This window comes from Procambarus clarkii, chromosome 26 (assembly GCF_040958095.1).
Source record: "Procambarus clarkii isolate CNS0578487 chromosome 26, FALCON_Pclarkii_2.0, whole genome shotgun sequence".
NCBI classification, from domain to species: domain Eukaryota; kingdom Metazoa; phylum Arthropoda; class Malacostraca; order Decapoda; family Cambaridae; genus Procambarus; species Procambarus clarkii.
In genome coordinates, this window is record NC_091175.1 from 9,821,442 (window position 1) to 9,847,755 (window position 26,314).

The 26,314-nt window shown below is 38.3% G+C and overlaps 2 protein-coding genes across 4 annotated transcripts in view; both read right to left on the reverse strand.

Moving 5' to 3' along the window:
• The window catches only part of LOC123756763 (uncharacterized), a 62,573-nt gene extending 54,160 nt beyond the window's left edge, over nt 1-8,413 (reverse strand). Inside the window, exons 1-2 of one of the 3 annotated variants that reach the window (XM_069331853.1) lie at nt 8,310-8,413; nt 2,100-2,166 (exon numbers count right to left, since the gene is read on the reverse strand). In XM_069331853.1, the coding sequence (XP_069187954.1) occupies nt 2,100-2,147 (48 nt within the window). In that variant the 5' untranslated portion in view covers nt 2,148-2,166; nt 8,310-8,413. Of the gene's footprint in view, nt 1-2,099; nt 2,167-3,926; nt 8,256-8,309 lie in introns of those variants that run through there. The other 2 variants (XM_069331851.1, XM_069331852.1) reach the window with 2 other exon arrangements.
• Nucleotides 8,414-11,358: 2,945 nt separating this feature from the next.
• Nucleotides 11,359-18,910, reverse strand: LOC123756765 (beta-ureidopropionase). The gene is made up of 10 exons (XM_045740069.2): nt 18,753-18,910; nt 17,163-17,277; nt 16,453-16,557; nt 15,863-16,017; nt 14,959-15,053; nt 14,601-14,807; nt 13,671-13,795; nt 13,237-13,453; nt 12,738-12,824; nt 11,359-12,380 (listed from the first exon to the last, which is right to left on the reverse strand). Exons 2-10 carry the CDS (start codon nt 17,261-17,263, stop codon nt 12,291-12,293), a joined length of 1,182 nt encoding a protein of 393 aa, XP_045596025.1. The 5' UTR covers nt 17,264-17,277; nt 18,753-18,910; the 3' UTR covers nt 11,359-12,290.
• Between the last annotated feature and the right edge of the window lie 7,404 nt (nt 18,911-26,314).

Below are 26,314 nucleotides of genomic sequence, written 5' to 3' on the forward strand. Positions count from 1 at the left end.
TGTTGCTGCAATACTGTACAGTACAGAACTGCATGCCTTTATTAGCACCATTCCAACCCTAATTCTTAGTGCACAGATGAAGGGCGAGGCTTGGTTCAATCATGGAAAATGTGTGTATTTCCATATATATTACACACTTTGTGTATTGCATTCATGTATCATGGCAACTGCCATCCACTATGTTTGTGGCTGGGAAGTGGCAGGAAGAGCACTAGTAATCATGTCTAGGCATGTGGGTCATGTCTAGACCCATCAATTTCTGGTTGCCTCTAGTGGTAATTTGGGACCTTCCCTTCCACATTCAGGGGCGTCAATTTTTCCATCTTTCTGGCTAAATGATGGAGGTTCAAAAGGTAGGAGTTTTTTTTATGGGATATTCCTGCATGGCCTCTATGCCTCTGGCTGGCCCATGGAGCTAGGGAACTAATGAGGAAAGAGCGCATTATCCTGGAGTTGCACAAGTGGAACTAACAAGAAACCGCTTCATGACTGGGTAATTCGTTTATCCCCGAGGTTCATTGTCTTGCTTTCCCCATGCTTTGTTTACCTTGCTCTTTGCAGCTTCCACCTTACTGGTAGACTTTTCTTAGTTAGGGGGGTGATCTAGGATCCACAGCAGCCCTTGTGCCTCTATAGAGGGGGGGCCAAGTTTTGGCCTCTGATTTCTCGTAGGCTTACAATGCCTAAGAAGCCACCAATGGCAAAAGAACTGCTGGGGCACGTCCAGTCCCTCGATCGTCGTCACCCATAAATCAACAACAACAAGCCACCAATGGAAGCCCTCCGGCTCACCTAGGCCAGGTTCACTTATCATGGATATAACTATGCAGTCATGAGCAAACTTTCTAAAATACCACAAAAGAGATCTTTGAAAATGCTCCTGTTGAGTCATACCTGTACAAGGTAAACAGGTGAATAAACTATTCTGCCCCAAAATAACATTGGGATGGTTTAACTACAATCAAAGCCCTTCCAATTAGGTATCCTTTGGAGGGTTTTATAGAGTTCTCATATAAACACTGAGAGGTCTACCAGTTATGCTCCTTATGTATAGAATAAGTGTTGAAAAGTCTCGGGCCCTTGATGTTCATAGAATTTACTCTCAGCAATGAACAGATAATGGAAGGACGGGAAGGGTGGAACAGAGTAACCCAGAGTCTTCTACAGAAAGGAGCTACTGGTATTTTGTCTACACTCAACCTTATTTCTGAGCTTGTCTCATTCAATTGACCAAGGTAGGGAAGACAAAATAACGTAGCTGAACTAAATGTAGTTCAGCTACATTTAGTTCATGCAGCTACATGTAAAAAAATGTAGCTGCATTACAAAGTGGCACCAGACAAGTTGCAGGAAAGAGGCAATCCACATCCATGGGTAATAAACAAGGGATGCAAATACTGTACCATGGACCCAAATGAGCTGCAGAATTTAAAAAAAAATAAAGTATCAGAGTTGAGAACAAATGAAATGCACTAATAAGTGAGATGTTATTGTATACCTAGAGTGAATTCCGAGAGTAGTAGTACTCCCCAAACAATGCCTGGGGCTAGGTTCTATACCATTTCACATGTACATACCAAAGAGATCAAAAAGGCTTCAAGACTTGTGTACAGGTCAATTGAGGGCTGAAAGGTGGGACTACAGAGCTAAAGCTAATCCCATTAACTCGCACCATTTTTGCATTCTATCCCACTGTTTACACAAGGCCATTTTCATTGTTCAAACACTAGTCAAGGAAAGAACCCTATTTTGACAAAATAAAGTTAGACAAAATTAGTATAATACATTCAAATTGACAGCAACTTCGATTTTTCTGGCTCTTCAATCCCATAACAATTACAGTATACTGTATTTTAATCCAATTGATGGAAAAATCATATTGATTTTGTTATTTTCTTTTTTGTCCAACTTGGCAATACTGTACATACATCAAGATGCTTGAATAAAAAAATCTTCTTACCTTTCACCCATGGTCGGTTTTTGAACTCTCGCTGCCTGGCACAAGCTCAGGTTTCTCTGGTGACTACCTAATTAGTCTATATATTTACCCATGAACAGCAGCAGACTTTTGAAACTGCAAAAAATTATAAAATGCTTACCTGAAGAAAATTTATATTAATACCTCGATTAAGCCCTGGAGCTTCCATCCCATGGGCACTACGTACTCTGGAAGAGAGAATTCCATGTTATTGTTCAACTGTTTTTAAATATATATTTTTTTATGTTTTGCAATACTGAAAACACCCAATAATAATTAATACAATATTAGATTACAATGTTTAGCCCAACAATTAAGGCAATACAGTATACAAATACTACACTAGCCAACTTCTCAAAGTGTTCAAAAGTTGATGAAATGCCTCCAAAGGATGCCCAATCAATCAGGCTTTAACAGCCTGGATGACAAAACCACCAAGCAAGAGGCCTGGTCAGAGGCCGGGCTGTGGGGGAAGTTCATCCTCGGAACCAACACAAGGAAAGGTAAAGTTCAACACTTAACACCTTTAGCATCCACAAAGAACATGGTCAAGAAAAATCCAAATTTGTCTTAGCTTGGCCAATAATGAGCAACACATTATGAATTACAAGCTATTATGAATACAGTAGGCAATATTGTACCAAAGTTACTTAAATTTTTAATTTGATATTTTTATGGTCCTTATAAACAGGGATCTCCTTAAGAAATAAGTGGTAAATGTCAACAGGCTGATCATCACAAAATTGTTATGCTTTTCACTCAAAAGTGTTCCCCTAAAAAAAAATGTACACTGAAATAGCCTATGAATTTTGTGAAACAAAACAAAAACAAAAATGGTTTTCTTTTAAAACCCAAACCCTCCATGTTTTTAGGATTAAACCCAGGTTCCAGTTTTGTTTTGTTTACATTACAATACAGTGTATATACTTATATTTATTTGATCATTTTCACAAATTTTAGTGTTTAGAAAATATATTGTACAGTACATGTGTCAAATACAGTATAGTATATTGTACTACAGTACTGTACCATTGTTTTCAGGTACAGTACTACTATTGTAAGCTACAAATCTGTAATATATTACAATATGGTACCATTGGTAAGTAATGTAACATTGAGAAAGACCTTTTTTTAACAGTTGATGTGTACCAAATTAATACTTTTGATATACATAACTCAATCCCTTGATATTGAAACTACAATGTTCTAATATTTTTATTCACAGTATAATGGATTAGCACTACTCTAGTCCTATAAAAAGGCTAAGAAACAGTACAATAATAGTATATTACAGTACATGCCACACTCCAATTATACCGTACAATCTTGCAAACTACAAAAATTTGCTATTCTAGTCCTCATCTAAATCCACAAACACAGGTGTTCACAGCTACATGTATCAAGATATTATTCAATACATAAAAATCATATGAATGCTAGCGTTTATATATATCTGACATGCACACGCTTCATCACATCATATGACTAATTCAAGACAACACGAATCAAGCAACACCAAACATCAATGCTCTGAAATGACCAACAATGGTGCAATACTTCTTAATAGACTGCTAAACCTAGGCTATAAGCATGCATGTCAAACTGAGGGTCCTTGAGGGTCATATGGGCGACATTTATGTTGTCATGAGGGCCACACATGAGACAACTAATTGATGTCATTTAATAAAAATTATTGCAAAACATAGTATGCTTTGTATTACAGAGTAATATAGTATTATAGTATCCATTGTGTGGGCCGCAGGCGTGCTTGCAAAGGGCCGCATGCAGCTCGCAGGCTGCATGTTTGACATGCCCGAGTACAGGGTACACAATGTTGCAATAAACAAATGAAGAGTACAGGCTATAGCAATATTAATCGGCTACAAAAGATTAAGGACACCACGGCAAATGTTGGGTAACCACATGCAACTCGACACCATCTCCCTACCTTTCTGGAAGCTGGCGAGGAGCTGGTAAGGAGTTGAGAAAAGAATCACTTTCCATTGACTTCCTCTTGGAGGTAAATCAGGATTAACACTAGTTTTTCCTTCGAACCACTCTGAACCACTAATCTCTTTCCAAGCAAATATTTCTTTTTTTTAGGTTTACCTCTCAAATTATATGTCTGGATACATACACATTAACAATTTTTTGCCACACAAGACCCTATCCTATAGTTTCCTTTGCGTAAAATACCATGATACATACACAATGGAACATGCGTGCACAATGGACCCTTACATACACACATATATTCAAATACACATCAAATTGACCCCCAGGATAATTTAAAACAACAAATGTGTTATCTATATATAGCTGGTGATACAAAATTTCAAAATAAATTAAAAACTACCTCTTGCTGCATGCTTTCAAGTAGTTTATATAATTAGTATGCACGACGACAAAACCACCACCTTCACAGAAATAAAAAACTTATAGTCTACTGTTATGCTTTCATTAGCTGACCTTGATTGATGGTTTTCTAATTAGCATCAAGAAGCATCAAGTGACAAGAGCTATAATACAAAATTATGTCATACCCCAAATATAACCTATCATTGAGTGTACCTAATAATTATCTCTAAAATTTTGATCCACAATGTTTGTACAAATGTATAAGGTTTTGCAAGAAGTCTGAACTCATGCTCATACTGTACTAAAATGAGATAGAAACTTTTAGAGTGTACAGTATCTATTTTGGAATCGTCCGACATGAATTTTTTTGCTTAAGGATTGTGCATGTAGACCTTTAGCATGATATTAAGTAAAGGGATTGAGCTAGGTGGTGGTCAAGGATATCATCATACATAGGTTTAAATGTAGATATTGTAGAAATCTAGGTCAGTACTGTACCATTTGCATTAGAAGTTAGCACAAAAAAAAACTTCAAGACTTGCAGGTACAATTAGGCAGGTACACACAGAATTTGCTATTCATAAACTGAGACCTTTTGCAGTCTTATTTGTGCATAATTTAGCTTACTAAGGTTACATACCAGATTTATCACAAAGCATATAGTGTGGGTTTGCAAGCTACTGCCTGGATGCCAAAATTTCCCTGCCATAGCATGTGGCAATGGAGAACTATTTTTAATCTTAAAGATAATACAGTACATGTATAGTATATGGAACATACCATGGCTCCAGGCTGAGCTTTGAGAGTAGAAAATCCTGCCATATTTCAGCCACAAATTACAGTACAATACAAAGTATTATAACTACTGTATATATATATATATAATGAATTGTAGAATTGTACTTCAAGGCCTCTTGACACAGATGTCCCTATTTATGGCACCAGGAACTGGGACAAAAGCTAGAATTCATCTTAAAATCTATAGGAGGTAAAGTAAAATGGTGTAGAAGTGATGTAGCAGTGAAAGTAGAGCAAGTTAATATACTGTACCTGAATAGGACACGGCAATTAACCATATAACCAGCATCAAAACATCTCATACCTGGCCTATGTCACCTGACGTCTTTGAAGTCAGATTTGACCAGCAAGCAATCCCCACAACTCAAATCATCCGGGGTGTGGGTTCCTTCATAACATACAACGTGTAAATACTACCCTACACTTTTACTGCTGACAACCACTTGTCAATAGGCCTAATGTCAATTCATTATTTTTGTAACATTTAAATTTGTTAATTTGTAATTCTTCCAATGATTTCTGTGAATAGGTATTCTTTAAAGTTAGTACTGTAGTGAATAGTTAGGCCATAATAATAATATTTTTGTCTTAGTTTGACTTGCCTAAATGTGCTCAAAAAGCTTCATCATAAAAAATAAACACTGCCTTCTATAGGGCTTATCCTATACTATCTTGTATATCCCATAGGTTAATAGGGGTAAATTTTAAATAACCAAGCACTGAAGCTCCAAGCTATCACGCTATTCCAGCGAGTCCATTCAGGTAGCAGGTTGTCCCAAACAGGATCCAATAATTATGCTCATAACCACTGAGAATGTCCATCCTAGCTAAGCAAACTGTAATGTAAGGAGATTCAAACACTTTCTCACACTAGAGTAATATTAAAATTCTTGCAATACAGTTTGTAAGAACAGTAGTATGTGATGACTATTGAATTATACTGTAAAGTAAGGAGATTCAAACACTTTCTCACACTAGAGTAATATTAATATTCTTGCAATACAGTTTGTAAGTAATATGCTATGACTATTGAATTAACGTTAATGTGTAATGTACAGTATGATTACAGTATTTGTCTATTGTATGAATTTACTAGTCCCTTGAGGGACCTGAAAAGAGATGAGAATAGAAATAGCCTAAGCTATTCTATCCTCTTGGGATGGATTTTATTATCTCAATAAACCTCCTTGGCTGACAACTATGCCATGGTTCAAGTAATACATCAAAGATATCAGGTCAACTCCATGCAATTCCAAGTCACCAAAGAAGAACTCATTGCACCCTGCTGGCCTGTATCCAATGTATTCATAATTCTTAGACTTGGAAAAAGGAATAAAGAGGTTTGAGAGTTACTGTGTATGTATCTTGTAGACTAATCATAAACCTATGCATAACTAGTCTATACATTAGGGTGTGAGAGGATGCTGCCTAGGGGTCCACACTGTCAGATTGCTAGGTGTGTCACTAGCAGAGGCACTAAGAACTCGACTGCTGTAACATTGAACACCTAACATAATACCTATACAGTATTGTATATGTAATGTATACAACTTGGAAATACAATGAGATTTGTAAACCTATATCCGATGCCCGGCAACATCTTCACACAACTCTTCCACAGTAGGAGAGAACAATGTTCCCTAGTTTTCAAACATGCATATTCCATTGATTATGTTTTAACCCTTATTTCCTAGCTAATATTAGTGTCCTAACAGTCATAAAGTAACAAAGTATTAATAACTATTCAATATAAATTTGAGACTTCTGGTAAATGACCTGTAGGGTCAAATTACATGCAGTTCCCGATCAGACCCTACAGTATATGTTCGATTAAAGTTAAACTTAGCCTACAGCTGCAATGCCATGTTGCTAAATTCCTGTAACATTATAGCTCTTGTTGCTTTGTGACATTTCTTGTAATTTTTTATTATGCTATCTACATATATGAAAAGCACTTTTCTTAAAATAAAAATTATGGTTAACATCATGATATACATACAGTATTCAAGTATAGATACTAAGAAAATGCATTCTCATTTGTACATCTTAAATATTTAAAATACTGATAAATGTTATACTTTTCTTAAATAGACCATACTGTATGCAGACATTGCAACAGATTTTCCCATTGGTAAAATCATGTATTAACATACATATATATACATAGTTAGGTTAGTATCAAACATAGATGATAAATTTAGCCCAAATTGCATATAAAAAAAATAAAAAAGGGTAAAATACTTAACACCCCATTAACATCAGCAGAGCCATATCCCTAAGTTCTAAATCAAATAATTCAAAAGCAAAAATATGATATTAAATTTGACAAAGCTGACTTGGCCCATAACATATTTTGGTTGGCTTTCAATGATTCCACAGTAATCAGTGGAAGAGAAACTACCAAATGAACTTCGGTCGTCCAACTACTGTACCAACTTCAGTCCTTGGGCTGAAGACTTGTGCTACAGTCCAAGTACCTACCCAAAGTGAAGTAAACACTGCCAGCAATGACTGACATTTGTATACCCAAATCTACATAGACCACCTTGATGTAAACCTATATAATCTGAAGAGATTTTACCTGCTCAGTATTTTTTTTTTATTTTTTATGTATTTATGCAATACAACGCAAAAATTAGACTTTCTTGAGACAGCCATGACATATTTCCTAACTAGTTTTAACATTACAACTTGACTTAAACCTGACTCATTAGCCTCCCCCCCCCCCTTCCACAGCAAAGCCAACAGAAATAAACTATGAGGGGAAAGCGCCAAGCCAACGGAGCGTAGCAGACTATGAGCGCCAGCTCACGCTCAAGGGACTCACTAGCGTGTCACAGGAAGCTGCCACGCTCAAGTTTTTTCCAAGAAACACACTGCCGCCTACACACGCGCAACACCTTCCGCCACACCTCTTAAAGCAACACTACCTCATGGGCCGATAACAGCACTATAAGAACCATGCCAAAGTAATGTGACTCCATGACCACAAGTGCCAAATATATTAATAGTAAATGCTAAACTTTCTGACAGCATGGGGACAGAGCAGACGACACACACAATATTGTCTCCGTTTTCTCTGTATTTTCACCAAGGTCGCTTTCGGTCAGGCTACAATTTAACAAGTGTAGCGTTTTAAGTATACTAGACATATGTGTCAACTCTCAATACTTACAAAATATCAACAAATGTTCACAAATACACGCATTAACACGCGGTTCACTCACACACCAACAACAAACAACAGCGCCACTGGTGGCAGGTCGTTGAACCACTGCGATGCTGCAGGTCTTTATATCTTTCAAATATTTTCAATTAACAGCAATATCTTTTTCGATAAACGCTTCCTGCCTAAAAGGAACACAAGGTTAATTTTCTAAGAATCCAGTCATTTTCAACTCGCAGATGAACACTGTAATTTATTTAAAATATATTTTTATTGGAGCCTATAAATACAAAGATGCAGCACCTGTATTTTCTCACATGGCTCGACCACAACCAAATCCAAACAAAATTATTTTTCTCTAAATATAAAATATTTCTACACACCTTTTTATACAAAGTTAAACAAAGTTTATAAGCATTATCTTCCGAGATACGTAATGATTCCTATGTTATGTTTTCACGAGCAAATATACACAACTTTTACATTAAATGGCAACTGTCCCCACGTGCTCGGTAACTCTTTGATGGATGTAATACATATTATATAACCCGGTTAATTTAAAGATTAAACTTTAAGGAATGCTTATTCTTGGCCAATATAAATATATGTTTTTTCATGGAGCATACAATTTCTATGTCCTGTTCCCAGCCGGGCTTACACCATGTGGCCGATATGTGTACGAACATGGCCGTTGTCACAAATAACACCATAACAATAATAAATTATAATACTATATACAATTTATTTATACATGATTTATGTATGCATTAATGTATTTATGAGTTAAGGTTTATATAAACCCACCAGCAAACGAACTTTAGCGCGGGGGAAAGGGGGAATGTCTTAAGAGGAGGAAGGCGGAACTTGAGAGAGAGAGCGAGCACCTGTTAGTGTGAAGGCCGCCACGCTCGCCCGCCAGCGGTCGCCTTCACCGTGGGACACGCTCCCACGCTGGCGGTCAATACTATCCTTTACGTGCGTCGCATCCCTCATTATATTATTATACGCACCTTATGAAATAAACCAGTTATCTCAAGGCCGCCATCTCTGTAGGGGTGGTGTTGAAGGGGACCGGAAGCCTGCGGTTTGTTGAAGGTCTCCCCCGCCACCCTCATTTATATTTATTTATTTATTTATATATACAAGAGTTCTTACATTCTTGTACAACCACTAGCATGCATAGACTTTCGGGCAAGTCCTTAATCCTAATTTTCACACACACACACACACACACACACACACATCCCCAGGCAGCAGGCTGTGGCAGCTGTCTAACTCCCACGTACCTATTTACTGCTATTTAAGGGGCAGCTGGGGGCATCAGGGTGACAGAAACTGCCCCATTTGTTTCCGCCAGGGATCAAACTCGGACCCTTAATACTAAGAACCCCGAGCGTTGTTCACTATGCCGTCAGGGGCCCCCAATATAGTTAGCATAGTCCATATACTTAAATCGGTACAATACTTTCAGGGGAAAATTGGTTAAGGTGATACTACAGTTATATAATTCTCAGTAAACCCATTTTTCATATCACGTAGTATGAGCCGTAAACCCCAAATGTTATACTTGGTCCTGCCTCGCAAAAACTTCAATGCAGTATTTTGAGACTCGCTATATTAAGCAAGATATCATCGCTTCTACACACGGTGTGACATTAATTGATTTAATTCGCCACGTTTTCATCCTGGCTAGCATTATTTCCTATCTCAATTGGAGGTAATTTATTTATAATATGCAAATGATAATTGAAGACTGAGGGAAGTTACTTACAATTCACTAAAATCCATGGAGGGGAATTAAGAAGTGACCTATGGTCTCCAGTCTGAAGTATCCGGGAACGCATGTGTTCAACACCAATACCCAAGACACACTGACCGTTTGACCTGACTGACCTCTGGGAACCAACCTCGTCACCAATCAACAACAACAACACTACTGACCAGCACCTCGCTCCCACTATAATCCCACGCGGGACCGCCAGAGCCTTTGTTCCCAAGATGTGACTGTTTGTAGCCTCACACCTCCCACCAGGCGTGAGGATAACGCCTACATTATCTTTCTCATATTTTCATTACTGACACAGACTCAACCTTCCTTGTGAGACTCCTTCAAGTTCAGGTATGTTTACTGAGACAATATAAAAATACATCTCAAAGGGATAGAGTAACGTAGGCTATTTCTACCCTCCTCTACTTTAAGTCCCTCAAGGGGCGCACAAATTCAATGAGTACAAATACACAACTGCTGTTACAGTATGTTGTTGTTGTTTTAGATTCAGCTACTTAGAACAAAAGTACCAAAGTAGCACAGGCTATGGTGAGCCCGTAATGGACTTGCCTGGCACAGGAGCGGGGCTGTAATTTTAACTGTGTTACAGTAGTACCAGCACGATTATATCAGATACACGCCAGTTAGTAGATAGGCTTTTTACGTAGAAGGCACATAATGGGGCTGCCTTGTAAGCCAAACACTCAGGCCTGATTGGAAAGAAATTACTGACTCTCGGCGACCTGAAAGCACTAGTATAAAAAGCTATGATTTGTTTAGATTTGAAACCTATATCTATGGGCAGCACAAAACGTCCACCAGATTGTGCGACGCAGTGGTTGCAAGGATCAGGTTGGGTTACCGTTACCTGTGGCAGGTGGCTACAGGTGACGGATCTCTCAATCCTGAGCACTCCAGTTGCAAACTCTGTGAGCAGCAACTGTGGCATGATCTCCCACACTACATCACCGAATGCCCAGGTATTAGACCTTTCAGACCAGTTGGCATGAGGTACCTGGAGCTTAGCAATTACTTTATTCACTCTCGTATTCTTGAAGATATCCTCACAGTGTACTCAAAATTTGCCAGTGCAGGCTACTGAACATATGGCCCTGTATGACTAACCATCCTGCGAGATGGGGACTTATAGTATCACTGCTGCCTTTTTCACTCTTGTACTCATGATATCCTCATAACGAACCTAGGCTGCAGGATACTGTAACCCAGCTGCAGCATACTGTAGCTAGGTCAATTATCAATTTTAACTTAGTGAAAAGAATTATATAATGATTAATTTATTTATTAGTTTTTATTCACAAATGCACAGACATTTTATAAGCATATTTTCTAAACATAATAAAAATATAAATTTATCTTGAAGTAATTACAATTTTTGTTTAGATAATATATAATTATACGAAATTAGAAAGAGTATACATGTAAAAGGAAGTTAAAAAACATTGAAAAAATTACAATGAATTAGCATAAAACAACACAATTAACTTGAAGAAAATGTACTGTATCTGTACAGTACACTGTGTACAACACTATGTACACTGTGTACAACACTGCACGTTAAAAGTATACATTATAGCCATGCTAAAATGACTTATACATCACTGAAATGTTTTAATTATTATAATGATGTAAAGTGTGTGCGCACACAAGCTCACCCAAGCCAGACCCAATGGCACTTAACCGACTGAGTGATATACATTATTTATGGTGTAAAGCAGCAAGATTGAATGAAGGTAAAATGAATTATTGTCTCTTAAAAAGTTTTAAAATTACAGTTCATCATAGCCTAATGAATTATGCTAATTAATTTATGTTTTTACTAAGATAACAAAAGTATGAGTGATTACAGATTGCACTAAAATAAGAAATTAAAGGTATACATGGATTTAATGAGAAGAATTATAAACTTCAAAGATAAATATATAACTTTTCATTAATATAATGATAAAACGACTGGTTTCAGCAGTCAAGTACATCCAAATAATGATTTATAGATAAAAAAAAAAACCGTACACAGGCAGTATGAATATTTTATTCCTAAACTAGCCTTCAAAATATTATTCTGGCATAGGAGCAAATGATGTTACAATTACTTGAAAGGAAAGACACACACACACACAAGGCATGATTAATATTGACGAGTTTGAAATTATCCATCATTAGGCTGAAATGTTTTCTATATTTCGATGTATTTCCTGTCATTCTTAGCAGGTGTCTCTAATTATGGGCGGCTGGTAGTCGGGTTGGATGGCAGCAGACAAGGACGCGGAGTACATCTCCAAGCGTTGGGTCATCTGTTTAAAGGGTACAAAACAATGCCATTAAATGGTTATGGAATACGTAGCTTACTTACATGGTAAACCATGCATCTTGTGAATTCTGAAAAAATATCGAGGATTTGTAATATGATGAAAACCAACAAAAATAGTTTACTTTAAGAGGATATGAACGTGATATTTAAATTGTCTTATTATTCTCATCTTCTACGATAAAGAACCTCACAATGCATGAAATGAACATAAACAATGAATATAACTAACCTCGGGAAATGAGGTAATATATATATATATATATATATATATATATATATATATATATATATATATATATATATATATATACACACATACAAAAATTTACTTCTCACTTACCCTGAAGCCCCATCGGTCTTTCATTTGTCGGCAGAGATTCAAATCTATCTCACTGATAAGAATTCCATCACGAGTCCTTGACAAACTCTAGAAACAAAATAAAAACAATAATGTTATTGTAGTAATTATCTCTAAATTGTTTACTTGATTTATACATCATATAAAATAGAGTTAATATTAAATTAAGGCAACTACTGTACTGAATATATCTATAAAAGAAAATGTATGTCTGTCCAAAGCAGAACAGACTTTTTGAGGGTAGCTTTACCAAATCTTTCATGATGACACGTGGTGGGTATGGGAGTGCCATATACGCTAGTTGGGGGTGGGGCCCCAATGCCACCCTTTAGGAAGTATCGGTTCCTATAGTGACCCCTTGCGAGTTTATGAAGTTTGTAATCGAGGATTTGTTTTCCCGAAGAGCTTTTGGCAGTATATCAGGATTTTGTAATATTGCAATAGATTTTCTGACGGGAGAGAACAGATGCACACTACTCACCGGGGTTCGAGAACCATCAGGTGCGGCTACGTATGAGGACCCATAGAAGTAACCCAGGTCCTTGTGACCTGGTCTTCCATCACCCGAGGTGAACTCATTGGGGAATATTTCTGTTCCGACGCGATTGATGGGACATGTGAAGTAACTGTTGGCAACAGCTGCGCTCCTTGCTTCAATTCCCCACAATGGCTCACTGTTGAAGCTCGACTCTGGTTCACTGTTCAGAAATGGAAAATGTCAGCAGCTGGTATTACACTTATTTGTAACACTTTTTAGCAAGTTTAAAAGATTGATATTGTCTTATATTTTGATATTTTAAAAGACTGATATTTATAACAGCAGCCTAAGCTTGTCAATGAATTTCCTCTTCTGCCTGTTTTAGTTAGAAGGAAAGCACAAGACATAAACATGCACAAATAACAATTGTAACTAACCCGAGTCCTCCAAGAGTAGCAGCTGGATTGAACACAATTTCGGCTCCATTTAAGCCAAACATCATCCAGTTCTGGGGATGATGGCGGCCGTAGCAGATGTTGACAGCAATACGGCCATACTTCGTCTAGATTATGAGACAAATATATGATATATAAATACATTTATCGTTATATATTTGAGGCGTTATTCTCGGAGATTTAAAATCATTCACATGTTAAATCTTCTGCAGTGTTTTAACACTTTATTAAAATCCTGTGTACTATTTACTCTTAGTAATATAATATATAATTGCAATATGTTTAAACTTGCATTACAATATAGTAGTGAATACCATTTAAACACAATAAAACTGTTTAATTATTAACTTCTAACGCTGCATTGTTTTTATTTCAACTTTCCTTTTGGAAAGGTTGGCCATGTGTGTACAATATTTACCCAAACATTTCAATAATTAACTGTAAGTGCTTTTGAAATGTGTTTCGGGAATGTAATATCTGATATTGATACAACATCAGTCAAGTAGTGACCTATCGCATCAGTGAAGTAGTGACCTTACACATCAGTGAAGTAGTGACCTATCGCATCAGTGAAGTAGTGACCTATCACATCAGTGAAGTAGTGACCTATCACATCAGTGAAGTAGTGACCTATCACATCAGTGAAGTAGTGACCTATCACATCAGTGAAGTAGTGACCTATCACATCAGTGAAGCAGTGATCACTTGTTTTCAATGAGAAATAAACATGTAAAAGTAGAAGAAAAAATCATGGAACTCTAATGTTCTTTCACAAGTTTATTTAATCCCAATTGACGTCCAACACAAAGAAACAATCTGTTTCTTTATTTAGCCTTCAGCTTCCTTAAAATTTATATTTACCTCAGGCTAATAAGATTTTAACAAGTTAAATGTTAATCAATCCAAACTAACCTGGAAGACAACGTGGCCTGTGTCTCCCTCCATGAAGTACGTGGACTCGTTGAAGTTTCCCGCTCTGGGCATGTGGTTTTTGCGTGACTTGCCCAAGTAATTTCCAGTGTTGCTGAAGACCACTGCAGTATTCCATAACCTGTCCCCATGAACGTGGTCACGCTCAATGATGGGATTCACAATCACCATGTCGTATTTTCGAGCAAGCTGGGTAGAAAAACATCATCATTGAGCACCCATTAGAAACCTAGCATTCATTCAGTTGCTAAAAAATTACCCTAGACTGTGTTGAATATGTAAATACATGTATCAAGAATGACTAACAAATAATAAAATAAGAAAATTAATCGTCTGTTACCTCCTGAATGAGCTGGGCAGTTGGTCCAGTCTCAGGACACTCTGCGAATTCACACCAAGGCTTCTTCTCTCGGGTGCAGAATGCATATGGCATATCTAGATGGGGAAAAAATGAATTAAACTAAATTCACACTTACTTCCCAAACACTCCTCAATATCTCTCATATCTCGTACTTCATTATAAGTGCTACATAGTCTTACTGTGTCCGTTGAGGATCTGCATTGCTTACAAACTGCAGTTCATTCTCAGGGGTTACGGACCCTTGTTGTAATCACTTCAAAATGCACTTCATAATTAGGGCCTCTTATAGTGCTTTAATTGAGAGGACGGCTTACCGTTGAGGCAGTTGCAAGTTATGTAGTTTCAGAAGAATAACTGGTTATCTTAGCGGTCTCAATGATCGTTCAATTGATATATATATATATATATATATATATATATATATATATATATATATATATATATATATATATATATATATATATATATATATATATAAACCGAGAGGTTTACTCTAAAGTTTCTCTCTGTGGTATTCAAGGTTGCATAAGGCCAGTCGCAAAATTTACAACTAAATTGCCATAACCTAACCTAACCGAGGATCCAAGGATAGAAAACGTAATTGCTTGTGAAAGCTACAATGATTTATTCTTCAGTACATTATATATTGTCCGTAGGGGATTTTGACGTCATAATACGATATACTTGTATCATTCGAGATCACAACTTGAGCGGGCTCGATGCCCATCTAACGGAAGCAACGAAGGCTTGAAGACTCAAAATTTGACTCCTGGAGGTTTTGAAGTCATACATTTCCCAAGCAGATCGAAAGCAGACTACATTCACCTCACAATACTATGAATTAATTACGACCTTTGAACGTAATAATGTTACTAATACTCACACCAAGCTTCCTGGAAGCAGAGAACATTAACTCCACAGAGAGCCGCAGCATCGATCATGTGGGTAATTTTCTCATGAATGGCCGCGCGTTGGGCGGCAACTGGAGCCGAGGTCTCGAGAACTATGGAATTTTGAAGCACACAAACACGTACAATTCTAGAGAAGGGAAGAAAAAGTAGAGCTATACCGTATTATGTAGTGAAACGTGAAAACACAATGTGTGTTTATTAATAGTATGTTTTAGATTCAGCAGCTTATTCTATAAACCATAATAAAATTATTGTTTTGTCCAATAGAGAATGTTATTAACATGCCTTCAAGGAACAAGGAAGGAAGGAAATTATCAGAGGAAAGCATCAAGCCATTATAACAATGTAGCACTTGGAAGGAATCAGGATAAGGATTTGGGATGGGACAGGGGGAAAGGAATGGTGCCCAACCAATTGGATAGTCGGGGGATTGAACGCCGACCCGCATGAAGCGAGACCGTCGCTTTACCATCCAGCCCAAGTGGTTGGACTTCAAGGGAACAAAAGGAGCGTCTGAAATTCTCAACATGTTGGAATTACAGACAATTCAAGCAGTGTTTACCTCGGCGGGGTTAACTCCTCCGGAGCCGCGGAAATTTGAAATCCCTTAATTTCAAAGTTGTGCTTCTGTGCTAATTGTTCAGCTTTCTCTGGGATTGCGAGAGGGCTGAAAAGTCAATAAACAATATGAGACTAATTTGCCATATATGCATTAAAGTTAAATGAGTTGCATATGCTCTACTAATCCAAGAGTACAAGTTACAGCTAACATTAGTATACCAAATATTTAAATAAATGTAATTTTTTCGAAAAAACCAGGAATTATAAAAGAATCAGGCCTAAATACAACTTTAAGTAAAACTTTAAACCATAACTATTTTGGTAGAGGAATATAATTATCAAAATGTGTACCTCTCGTTAAATTTTCCAATTTAAATATTAATTTGATGTTATCTCTTAAAATTTCATTATTCCTTAAACACTTCTTATATATAAGTGTTTTCAAATAATCTGAATTCCTTTAAAGCTTTTCAAATGATTTAACAAAAAAACTTTCAGTGATAGCAAGTCTGGAAATAAACTTTTATTCATTTCAAATGGGCAGCCTAAACTAAGTAGCACTTATAATTAATAGTATTATTTTAATAGTATTATTAATAGTATAAGTATTAATTAGTCCATTAATTAGTATTAATTGTTAGTGGAGTCCACTAACAATTACTATTAGTACAATAGTAATAGTATAAGCTTAAGTGCTCTCTTTTTTCTTACGGGTGTTCACGTCCATAGAGAAGTTTCTTGACCACCTTCAGTTCCTTCTCAGGGATGTGGTCATCCAGGAACTTATCAAAATGTTCGAATTCAGCAGCCATGACTAGGGCACAATCTGGAGGATGATAATTCACTTTATATAGGATAAATCTATATTATTAATTTTGATATTAGAATATGTTAGTTGCTGCTGTTAAAAAAACATTTTCTGTTATTATTAGTTCACAAGCACTAATTTGCTTAGCTAAAAGAACCAATTATATATTTATATAGAGCTTTGTCATTGTGCACAGGATGGCAACTTATTCTCATCAATCCTGGATGGGTATGAGGTCCACTACCAAACACAGGATGGGTATGGGGTCCACTACCGCCCACAGGATGTGTATGGGGTCCACTACCGCCCACAGGATGGGTATGGGGTGCACTACCACCCACAGGATGGGTATGGGGTCCATTACCGCCCACAGGATGGGTATAGGGTCCACTACCGTCCACAAGATGGGTATGGGGTCCATTACCGCTCACAGGATGGGTATGGGGTGCATTTCCGCCCACAGGATGTGTATGGGGTCCACTACCGCCCACAGAATGTGTATGGGGTCCACTACCGCCCACGGGATGTGTATGGGGTCCACTACCGCCCACAGGATGTGTATGGGGTCCACTACCGCCCACAGGATGTGTATGGGGTCCACTACCGCCCACAGGATGGGTATGGGGTGCATAATAAATGAATAAATGAATAAATAAACTCAAAATAATATCTCAACTCTAACAATTTCCATATCTTACAAGACTCCGCCAAAACTCGGGGATCTGTGGATGGTCAATCAATCAATCAATCAATCACACTCTATCTTGCCCGCCAGCCGCCGTAGCCTACACAGCAGCGTCAAAATTTCCCCCCCTTGCCCGGGGGGAGGGGGGTGAATGGAAGGCCCACGCCTACCAACTTGCTATTTTGCCTTCAACGGACTCAATACGGCTACTTACAGGCTACTGATGCCTGTACCATCTCTTGGGAGGCTTAATCGCCATCAGTCAACCAGTACGGCTAACTTGGGACCTGAGACATCATGTTATTAAACTAATTCCGTCCTACATGCTCTCAAAATTTTGTTCGCTGAACTTGTACTTTATCTTCGTGCGTGTTTCGTACCTTGCAGTCTGAACTAACTATAGTTACTAAATGTGAACTTACGATAAGTTAGCAACTTATTTTACCCAATTTTGCAACCTAAACATGAGTTTCTATGTACTACTATCCATATTTAAATTATTTAGGGTAATAAATAATTATTTTAATTCGTTCTCAGAAATTAATAAGTAAACGATTAGATCGGAGGGTATAACGCAGTGGATATTAATATCTTAAATATTTTCACAATCACTCAAAGGTTGAGTCGTGGGTCCACTACCACTCACAGGATGGGTATGGGGGTCCACTAACCACTCACAGGATGGGTATGGGGCCCATTAATCATTCACAGGATGGGTATGGGGGTCCACTAATCACTCACAGGATGGGTATGGGGTCCATTAACCACTCACAGGACGGGCAGGAAGGCGTATATAAAATGAACTAACCTTACAGAGCGCGGTGCAGTTACAGAACGAGAAGTGGTGTTCTCAACGTAGTTTAGTAGTTGAAGGAGCAGAGAGTACTCGTGTTCGTCTCGGTGTCCTGAGTCCAAATGAGATTTTACCAGCTTAGCCCAAGAGTAATATAGTGCCTGGCACCCAGTTGCCGGGCGCACAGTTGCCGGGACATCCCGTTGCCGGGCACCCAGTTGCTGGGGCACTCAGTTGCAGGTTAACTGAATATTCATTTTTTGTTTAAATTATTAACTAATCTTGCTTTTGTTTATGAGCGCAGCGCTGTGCTGCTGCCTTGGGCTAACGGAGGTCTACAGAGCTTGGTTAAAAAACAAATATCCACATCTCGCAGGATGGTTATGTGTCCGGTTGTTGGGGACATGAAGCTTACTATATGAGCTTATCGAGATCCTCCCTAGTCAAGGACAAAGCCGGTGCGCGGTCACTCATTCACTTAGCTGAAGGTGGGTCTGGCCAGTTAGTGATGCGCATATTATCCACGAATTCAGTCTACTGCCTCGCAATCCTTAGCGTTCTTCGTATAAATTCTGTAAAAATGAACTAGGCTATACTCTACAATATTATATAATTATTAACGACCAGTCATTAATCTAGTAGACTGAATCCAGGGAACATAGGATTGAGGACTTGCCCGAAACGCTACGCGTACTAGTGGCTGTACAAGAATGTAAGAACTCTTGTATATACTGTATATCAATAATAATAATAAAATCATTTAGACTTTCCAGTATGAAGGGGGGAGGACCTGAAAGCCTGTGATAACTCACCTAATTGTGCTTGCGGGGGTTGAGCTCTGGCTCTTTGGTCCCGCCTCTCAACCGTCAAGATGACTATATCAACCGTCAAGATAACTATATGCATTCTCGCGTTCTTGAAGAATTAAAAAGCCATACAGATTTTGCTTGTGGTGGTATAACACATGTAGCTATTTACATCAACCTTTGTAACATTAGCTATATATATTTATAGGTTAGCCTCAGAAATGCGGATGTAGTACCTATGGGCATGTGTTATATAGTGTCCGAACCTACTCCCCCAGATGCCTCTCTCTACGTCCGCATTCTGTACGGTGAGCTCAGAGGTTGCAGTGTTATATCGGGTTCGTTCTCGGCACAATCGAGAATTCCGGGTTCGAATCCCGGGCGGGACAAAAATGGTTGGGCACATTTCCTTTCACCATATGCCTCTGTTTACCTAGCAGGAAGTAGGTACTAACTCTTGGCTTCCTGTCCCCCCCCGACACAGTGAATTATTATCATCAAATAGTTGGTTGTCTGAAGCTAAGATTCTCATCTCGTATGAGAGTGTTTGACATACGTAAGAGGATTAAAATGTGTTGGTCTTCTCTAGCGATATCTTGGTATAGACGATTATAATGTATTCAAGCATCCGAGAAAGGATCAGATAATTGTAGCGTTCTAGATACCCTTTGCCGGCATGTCTGAAGGATGTCAACACTAGGCTAGAGTACAGAGCCAGTCAACAGAGCCTGCGTGTTGAGTGCTCATGATTGGGTGAATGTGTAGTTAGCAGTTTAATGTCTCGCGCAACGTTACCTGAATTTACCTGAGGGCCACTAACACTTCTACCTCGACGAGGGCAGGAAGCCCAACCTAATTCTGGCGTCTACCACATGGTATTCCATTTTCTGATGACACGAAACCTGTTTGGCTCATCGAAGTCCTCCCAACAATTAACTTTTTCCCCAGGATGCTACCTCACAACAGTCCCCTAACTCCCGGGTACCTATAACACTGCTAGGTGAACAGCAGCATTAGGTGTAAGCAAACGTGGCCAACCAAGGGCATGTTAAATCAACTGCACTAAAGAGCAGCAGGACCATCAGTGTAAACACGAAGCTCATGTGACCATCTGAAGTATTGCCTCAAGGTCGTCATGTCACTGAAGGTGAAGGTCTGAGAGTGACGTGGTCGCCGCTTCTGGAGAGACAGCCTACGCCTGCTATAGTTTAGGTGTTATCTCTAAGGCTTAGGCTATCTCCACACACGTCAACGGTTTCAAGCATTGTTTATCTCGTGAGTACTGTAGGTTTTTCATTACTCGTTTTAATGATGGCTGTGTATGCTAACTTGCGTGGCTGGGAGGTATTGGGAGCCATTAACATATCTATAAACGCACACGACACGCAATTGGGGCTGTTTCGTCTGATAAGGGTACGGCAGCAGTTATTATTCGGCCAGTTATAATACACAGGCGCGTTAGCAACACTGGCTGTCCGACTAACAGCACCTGCAGATACTTCGTCTCTCAGCAGTGTTGTAAATGTTAAATTTCATATGGTGCAGGAAATGACCGTAGTGTTAATTCTTACCTTACGTTTATTGTAGTGCATCTAAGAATTACTAAGAACTCTCTAAGAATGACACTAAGAATCATCCTCAGGTTTTAATTGTATAGTATAATAATGAATTATTACAATGAATTACAATGGTTACTTATATATTAGGTAAAGTAGTTGTAAATTACAGTATGTACAGTCATTAATTACGCACAATTTTTAGTTTTTTTTATGTGTATCGTGAGGTAATCGTGTAAGGTCCTCGACGAGGACAGGAAGCCAGCGGCTTGTTAAAGGTCCCCTGATTTGTCCTGGTGATTTTATCAAACTAGATTTTGAAATTCCATAGTTTGAGCTTTAAATCCTACGGCGGGTAGGCGGTTCCATCATATAATTAATTATACAGCCCGTCCTCATAAGCAAAGGCTAAAGTCCATTCCATGCACCCGCCAAACTCTGCTTATGAGTGAAAAACGGTTTACGCATGATTCAACTGATGACGTTCGAACACTTACGGAACAAGTGTTCCGGAAGTGACAAATTTTGACAGTTGTCCAAAATTGCCAACTTTTGTTCGAACCACAACGCTGTAAATGCAGCCCGTCCTCCAAACAAAGATCCAAAAGTGATTCCATGCACCCGCCAAACCCCCTGTTTATGAATGAAAAGCGGAGTCAGAGGACACTCCCTACAATACCTCAAATCCTACCTTACAGACAGGCTCCAATATGTTTCTGTGAATAATACAATTTCTCCCACCCTACCCATCAACATTGGTGTTCCCCAGGGCAGCATACTTGGCCCTCTCCTCTTTCTCATCTACATTAATGACCTTCCAAATGCCTCCCAACACCTCAAACCAATTCTATTTGCTGACGACACAACCTTCATTTACTCCAGTCCTGATCCCCTTGCTCTAAATGCCACAGTAAATACTGAGCTAAATAAAGTCCATCTGTGGCTAACTGCCAACAAACTCACCCTTAACATTGACAAAACCTTTTATATTCTGTTTGGCAATAAATCCTCTAATCAAATAAATCTCAAAATAAACAATACCCAAATTTGTAACAAATTAGATGGCAAATTCCTTGGCATTCTCATTGACCACAAGCTTAATTTCCAGGGACACATTCTAAACATATCAAAAAAAGTTTCAAAAACTGTGGGCATTCTTTCTAAGATCAGATATTATGTACCACGCCCTGCCCTGGTAACTCTCTATTACTCCCTTATCTATCCATATCTCAACTATGGTATTTGTGCTTGGGGCTCTACTACCCAAAATCACTTACATCCTCTAATTACTCAACACAAAGCTGCTATTAGGACAATATCCAATTCTGGCCCCAGACATCACTCGGTACCCCTACTTAAATCTCTGAATATGTTAGACATTAAGTCACTGCACATTCTCTCATGTGTATTATACATATATAAAACGCTAAACTATAATGCCAATCCTGATCTCAAAAGCTTCATAGAAGGTTGTATCAGAACCCATGAGCATCACACCAGAAATAAATACAGTTTTGATATTCCTAGAGTACGACTTATCAAACTAGAAATGCTCTACAAATCAAGGGGCCCAGAATGTGGAATGACCTTCCCAACCATGTTAAAGACTGTACCTCTCTCAACCAGTTTAAGTTAAAAGCGAAGCTATACCTAATAAATTCCCTGTAACCTACCTTACCCTTCTATTGTCAACCAATGTCTGTTTTTTTCTTTAAAGAGCGCTGTTTGTCGACATAATTGTATTTGTGCTGCTTTTTCATCTATGTTTTCATTTCTTGTTTTCATTCTACTCATTATGCTCAATTAGTATTAAGCTTGTCATTTAAGTTTATCATGCCCGAAACGCTTTGCGTAATAGTGGCTTTAGGCATTGTATGTACTAGCTATACCTATAAGTTTAACAATCCTTGTAAATATTTATTGTATGTATGTACCTTACCTAAATAAAATTGTATTGTTGTATTGTATTGTATTGTTTACACACGACTCACAACTGCTGACGTTCGAACATATCCGGAACAAGTGTTTCACTGACGAATTTTGTTCGAATCACAACGCTATAAATGCTTCACCCACGTACTACAAATACAAATAATCGGCAACAGAACCTAAACACCTAACCTAACCAATGCCTAAATATGGAGAGTATTCTAATATATTATAATATTAATTTATATTTTAGAAAATTCCTGCTTTGAATGAATAGAATCTTAAAATTTATGAATGCGTCTTTGGGGTCGGCCGCTGGATGAAATTTAATAAGTCAATATTGACTTATTAAATATGTGCATAGGTGACATACTTAACATAATAGATACCCTTAAAAAGATTCATAGAAAACACCGACCTTACCTAACCTTGTTAGTATCTTAAGATAAGCATCTTATAGCTTCGTAATTACAAATATTACTTAACCTATACCTATTATAGGTTAGGTAATAATTGTAATTACGAAGCAATAAGATGCTTATCTTAAGATACTAACAAGGTTAGGTAAGGTCGGTGTTTTCTATGAATCTTTTTAAGGGTATCTATTATGTTTAGTATATCACCTATGCACGTAGTTAATAAGTCAATATTGACTTTACGAATTTGCGAGAACGGGTTGTCCAAGTGCTATATAGTCATAATTGCTTGGCACTTCTTCTCTATTATATATATATATATATATATATATATATATATATATATATATATATATATATATATATATATATATATATATATATATATATATATATACTCCATTGGGCCTAGATAGGCCTAGGTAAGGTTCATTACTCTTATAAAAAATTGTTAGTATTTCAATTCATATAATAAAACTTTGTTTTTGGGGGTAACAGTTAATTTTTGCAGATTTGACGAAATAGGTGATATAAGTATTATTAGAATACATACATGTACATACACGCATATACATACATGCATATATATATACATACATACACATTTGGTTGCCCAGTGTCTCTGAGGTGGAGGTCATGGGGTGGCCGACGCACCTCGGGTGGGGCGTGGTAGGGGAAGGGGACGATTATAGAGGGGAAGGGGGAGGGGGAGACGCCATTATAGAGGCTGACCTCACTCCGTGAGTGGGGGCGGACCCTGGTGCGTTGTCACGGCCACTGTCGCCGAGGGCAACGGCCTCCATCACAGCCAGGGTGGGGGACAGCACACACGCACACGTACGCACGCACGCGCACACACGCCCCCCCTCCGCGCATCGCTCCAGACACTGCCCATTAGAGTTGGCAGATGGATACTCTGCTCTGCTGCTCGCCATATACACTTCAATTTCTTATGATGTATTTTTTTTAAATTAAAGAGCTTATATGAAGTATATATAGGTACATGGCACATCTAATACACGCATCAGCTTACCACTTGTACGCATATGTACCCTGTTACACATCAGTATAGGTCAAGAACTTGCTATAATTAAGGCACCCTAATAACGCCATCAATATAGATGGTTAGCCACATGGTTCCCGTTGTCAGGGCCAGCCAGGATGTATGTAGTTAGGTACTTATTGACGTCTCCCTATGGTCCTGACCTGCCCCAGGATGCAACCCATAACGACTGCCTTACTCCCGGCTACCTATCTTTACTCCAGGTGAACACAGGCGTCAAGTGACAGGAAACGTCCAACCCGTCTCTGGCCTGCCTGGGATTAAACCCGGAGCCCTCAGATGATGGGATCAAATCCCTCGGATGCTGGGATTCAACCCAGAGCCCTTAACTCTGTGGAGTTAAGCCATTTGTTTAATCTAACACTAGTAATCTGTGTACATCTCTTGTCACCGAAGAACTTATAAGTTACGGCAGTGCAAATACTGCAACTAGGATATCCATATATACTTGAGAGAATGGGATCATCACCACAGAAGTGCAAATAATGTGTATGGCTAAATGGACATTACCTTAATCACTCTTTAACAACTAATAAATTTCAGTTAAGATATTATCTTCAAAAAGACACTCACAGCCCAAGTTCGACACGACTGCATAAGGATTACCTAACTACTAATTCCCGCTAAATAAAAATAATTACAGTAACAATTCAGTGGGTACAAGACAAAATATTTACACAACACTTGTATCACATTGTGTAGATTGTTGAATATCATTAATTGGTATATTGCACATCACAGCATTTCTACACAGCCGTTTGTATTCAGGTAACCAGCTGGTGCACTTGCTTGCCAACACCACCAGATTGCACTCTTAACATTTAATCTCTCATAACCTTGAAACAGAAGGTCATGTTTAACAATTCTTTCGTATATGGTTGACAGTTTCAGCTCCTCCCGTATGTTGATTCTTGTGCATATGTGGGCCATCAAGATCAATTATCATGGGTTCATTTTGAATGGTTACTAATGCTTTCACCCATACATGTCCAGACAATGCTTTCACCCATACATGTCCAGACAATGCTTGCAGAGAAGAGCAGTTACTGGCGCACAAAGACCAGAAAGCACGAGTATAAAGAACAATGACATGTTTAGAACCGAATATTATATGCACGGGCAGCATATCCACTAGACAGTGACACATTGTAATTGCCAGAATTGGGCTGGGATAGCGATATCTATGGCAGGTGGCCGCATGTATTGAATCTCCCCCAGTGGTGAACATTCCAATTGTAAACTATGTGAATAAGAGTTAGGACATACACTCCAACACTATATATGTGATTGCCCTGTTATAAGTGACTTCACACTAAATGGTATGAGGTACTTTGAGCTCTGTAATTACTTCATACACTCAGGAATATTGGAAGATATTCTTGTGCTGTATCCACATTTTGCTAGTGGAGACTAATAGATCAGCTTTACATCTCGTGTTCTCTCCTGATTTTTTTAGTCAAGAGTCGATTTGTTTTTGTATTGAAGCTGGTATTTTCTCCCCTGATTCTATGTATGACTCCTGCGAGATGGGAATATTAGATGAACTTATATCTAGTTTTTGATCTACACTGTGTAATATTTCATATAGAATAGGGTAGCAGTACATTGCTGTGTATACCTAAGTTTTGTTAATAAAAAAAAAAATCACCCATACATGTCCAATACAGTACTATTAAATCCTGAATGTATGCTTGTGTGGAGTTGGTTAATAACCTAACCTGAAAGAACTCCAGGAGAGGTCACCTGTATCACACATCAATGTTATTCGTATTGTAGAAAGAGTACATAATGAGGATATACGATATAG

Bases quoted from the DNA above. Each gene is read 5' to 3' on its own strand.
- LOC123756765 (XM_045740069.2), bottom strand. From the start codon at position 17,263: ATGGCTGCTGAATTCGAACATTTTGATAAGTTCCTGGATGACCACATC. The intron at 16,558-17,162 runs GTAAGAAAAAAG...TTGACTTTTCAG, and splicing joins CTCTATGGACGTGAACACCC to CCCTCTCGCAATCCCAGAGA. The intron at 15,054-15,862 runs GTGAGTATTAGT...TTCCCCATCTAG, and splicing joins CTGCTTCCAGGAAGCTTGGT to ATATGCCATATGCATTCTGC.